General features: G+C 48.6%; 1 protein-coding gene across 1 annotated transcript in view; it reads right to left on the bottom strand.

Annotated features, from left to right (window-relative positions):
- The window catches only part of PARL (presenilin associated, rhomboid-like), a 23,211-nt gene extending 23,061 nt beyond the window's left edge, over positions 1 to 150 (bottom strand). Inside the window, exon 1 of the mRNA XM_015570407.1 lies at positions 1 to 150. This exon is cut by the window's left edge and continues 57 nt beyond it. Within this exon, the coding sequence (XP_015425893.1) occupies positions 1 to 53 (53 nt within the window). The 5' untranslated portion in view covers positions 54 to 150.
- Between the last annotated feature and the right edge of the window lie 4,042 nt (positions 151 to 4,192).

Below are 4,192 nucleotides of genomic sequence, written 5' to 3' on the forward strand. Positions count from 1 at the left end.
GCCCACGCCTGACCGCAGCACCAGCCTCTCTGCGCCCAGCCTCGCCACGCCATTTTCCCAACCTCTGCCCCACCATGGCCCGACCTTACCAACCCCTGCCCGGAACCACTTCCGGGGCGGGGGGAACCATAGAGCGCCGCGGAACAGCCTAGAGCGCCCCGGAACAGCCTAGAGCGCCCCCGCGCGGCTGAGCGGAGGCTGGACCATCCTGAGGAACCAGGGACCCGCCCGCTGGCCGCTCTCCCCGCCGCAGCCGCTGAGCCCCGACTTTGCAGATGAAGCCCAGAGGAAAAAGAGGAGGGAAAACTAGCGTTTACTGAGTAATGCCATGTGCCAGGCACTTTCCCTAATTGATTGCATTAATCCTCCCCAAACTCCTGAGGTTGGTATTATTACTGTTTGCAGTGGCTTAGAGGTTCAAAGCGAGTAGGTTTTCTTTCTTTTTTAAAAAAAATGTATTTTATTGATTTTTTTCCAGAGAGGGAGGGAGAGGGATAGAGAGTTAGAAACATTGATGAGAGAGAAACATCAGCTGCCTCCTGCACACCCCCTACTGGGGATGTGCCCACAACCAAGGTACATGCCCTTGACCGGAACCGAACCCCGGACCCCTTAGTCCGCAGGCCGATGCTCTATCCACTGAGCCAAACCGGTCAGGGCAAGGTTTTCTTAAATTACTGTTTTTTTCTGCATCTCACCATTTCATATTATGACATACTTAAGAGGATGTCTCATATCTTTACTAAAAAGTCTAAGCCTGAATTGAAAATATGGATGCTAGATAAAATTCAAACTTCAGGATTCAGCTCTTGCTACCTGTCCATCAGCTTTATCTCCTGCCACTCCGTCACCCCCTCCCACCTTAGCTGCAGCCACACTGAACCATTTGCAGTTTCTGAAAAGCACCTACTTCTTCCGAGTTCACATGCCATTCTCACTGCCCGAGACCCCTTTCGTGTCTCTCCCTTCTCAACCGACCTGACCTAACCGACTCGTCCTTCAGACCAACCCCAATCATCACCTCTTCTAGGAGACTATATGGGAGGAAAAAGTTTTCCTTGATACTTAGGGTCCCTAGCGGGGTCTGAAAATTAGCTGACAATGACAGTCACAGAAGAAAGCACACAAATCTTACTGAATTTTTACAGTGTCCATAGGAGCCTTTATGAAATGAAATGAAGTGACCAGAGAAGAAAGCTTTTACATCTTCTAGACCAGTGGTTCTCAACCTTCCTAATGCCGAGACGCTTTAATACAGTTCCTCATGTTGTGTGACCCCCAACCATAAAATTATTTTCGTTGCTACTTCATAACTGTAATGTTGCTACTGTTATGAATCGTAATGTAAATATCTGATATGCAGGATGTATTTAGGCGACCCCTGTGAAAGGGTCATTCGACCCCCAAAGGGGTCGCTACCCACAGGTTGAGAACCGCTGTTAGACAAAGTGTGGTAGGCAGTTAGACAGGAGCAGAGCAAGGACAATGGGCCAGGTACAGGAGGTCCCCAGGGTGGCCTAGCAACAGACAATCACCTGTGGGTGACTTTTCCTCCCCTCGCATACAGTTGGACACCGTGGTTGGGACCCCCGATCTTTCCTCCCTGGAGATAACATCTATGCCTCCGTTGTATGTATTTCAGCTCCAGCCCCAGATAAGCAACAAAACCAACCACAGCTGACCTCAGCGCCAGCTGCATTGAATAATGACCCCCTGCCCTGGTGCCGGCCAATCAATCAGTGGAGACCACAATCCAGAAAGGAGGCACCTGGAAAACTGCTGAATATTCTATTGAGATCTTCCCCTGAGACCTCCCCTACACTCTCCACCCTTAAGGCCCTTAGGATGGAGGACCCACTGCGCTTGCTCTCCTGGGAGCACACCTGTGCCTTTCCCTTTCCCCTTCCTGCACCTTACCATTAGCTTCCTCACTCCCACACTACAAAGGCCCTTCCTTTGCCTCCACAACTTGTTTCCTAAGCCCATTTCTCCTAGAAATTACTTTTTCTACCTCTGTGGTTTACCAAATAAATGTTCTCTTACAGTTTGGGTCTTGGCTCTGAATTCTTTCTTAGCCAGAACCCAAGAACCAAGGTTGCTGAATCCAGGTTTGGTCTGACCCCACTGGTCCGACATCTCGTGCCTTCCAGCTGCCTACAACAGAAGAAACAGTAACTTGTGAATAACTGACAAGACCGGCAGGTTTGGGCTAAAGGAAGTCACCTAGGGCTAGGAAGTCCTTCTCTTCCTTGACTAGGTGGATAAGATTTAGTTTAACAAGGTTTGCTTGCATATTACCCTGGCACCGGATCTCTGATCTCTGGGCTCATAAGAGTCTGTCTTGCCCTAGCCAGTTTGGCTCAGTGGATAGAGCGCCGGCCTGCAGACCAAAGGGTCCCGGGTTTGATTCCAGTTCAGGGCACGTACCTGGGTTGCAGGCTCCTCCCCAGCCTGGGCCCTGGACCTGGGCCCTGGACCTGGGCCCCCCTTTAATACCGGGTAGGAGGCAATCAATTGGTGTGTTTCTCTCACATCAGTATTTCATCTTTCCCTGTCTCATCTACTCTCTAAAAATCAATAGGAAAATATCCTCAGGTGAGGTTTAAAAAAAAATAGGGTCTGTCTTCAGGAAATGAGACATTTATTTCTTGCCTTTAAGGTAGAAAAGTGGAAACATTTTCTTCATTTACTGCTTCTTAATTTCCTTTAGCCCAAAATAACTTTTATGTCAAAGAAGCATATATTGTGGTGTTGGGGTCCAACCCCAGCAGGTCCAGGGGTCCCCAAAGGTGTGGACGGAGTCGGCGAAGAAGGAATGACACAGAGACAGCGTTCAGTTGATCAGCAGCCTAGCCAGGATCTCTAGCCAAGTTCTGGTCAGGATCTCCAGCCAGGTTCTGTGTCCATGTTCTCTTGCTAGGTTCTCCAGCCAGGTTCTGTCACCAGGTTCTATCCAGGTTCTGTAGCCAGGTTCTGTCTCTAGGTTCTTCAGCCAGGTTCTCGCGCCAGATGCTGGGGTCCAACCCCAGCAGGTCCAGGGGTTCCCCATAGGTGTGGACGGAGTCTTTATTCCCTCCCTAACTTCAGGGGAAAATCCCTACCTGGGGAAACAACCTTTCTTGGAGAGGTGACCTTGGTTAAAACACATAGCACCAAGAAGGCGAGCAAACATATTAAGAACAGTATGCCATATACGCCAGGTCCCTTGAAACATATGCTATGCAGATGTTCCTTCCCTGCAGCGACTGTGTCAAGCAGTGAGGATGGACCGGCTCCCAGCATTGTGGTGACATATTCTGGTTTCTCTTAAGGCCCTTCCTAGACCTTCACTTTAATTTAGATGACCTTTATGTGTGCTTTAATACTGCTCTATGCATATTAGTAAAATAGCATTGCATTCATTCCATAAGTACTTATTAAGCATCCCTACAGTATGGCAGGCAATGTTACTAATTCTGGAGTGTATTTTAGAAAACACTGTCTCTGACATCACAGAGATCCTACTCTATTGGGAAAAAAGGGACCAAGTAAATAAACAGGCAATTGCAAGACACTGGGGGGAAGTGCTACAAGTAGGGAAGAAGGCTCTGTGGGAGTTTAGAGGAGGGGGATAACACAGTCTAGAGATGAGGACTAGGAACCAGGAGAGAAGACTCCCCAGAGAAACTGAGGTAGGTCAGCAAGAGAAGTGAAGGGCCAAAATGTTCTAGATAGAAAGAGTCGCATTTGTGATGTCTTCCAGGGCATGACTTGGGGAAACTAAAATAAATTCACTTTGGTTATGCCATAGGTATCGAGTCTGGGATTTGGATTTTAGTCCCTTTGCAAGCTAGTAAGTTTGGGTGCTGAGGGAAACCAGAAGACTCTCAAGTCCGAGATGTAAGCTTATTGCCCACAGCTCAACAAGCAGTGTGAGCATTATGTTTGCATGGGCTTCCCTTGTTCTCTAAGTCCCGCAGCAGCAATGCCAGGGGCCAGATGGATGCTGAACATGCAGTCGATTTGCATCTCAACTGAACTGGGGGCATCTACCATTTTCATGGTAAGCAGTAAGCAAGCAAACAACCTTGGAAGGTAAAGATGTTTTCCTCCAGAGCACAGGCACAGGTTTGTTGAGTGGTTCTCAACCTTCCTAATGCCGCGACCCTTTAATACAGTTTCCTCATGTTGTGGTGACCCCCAACCGTAAAAT

This window comes from Myotis davidii, unplaced genomic scaffold (genome assembly GCF_000327345.1).
Source record: "Myotis davidii unplaced genomic scaffold, ASM32734v1 scaffold27, whole genome shotgun sequence".
Classification (NCBI taxonomy): domain Eukaryota; kingdom Metazoa; phylum Chordata; class Mammalia; order Chiroptera; family Vespertilionidae; genus Myotis; species Myotis davidii.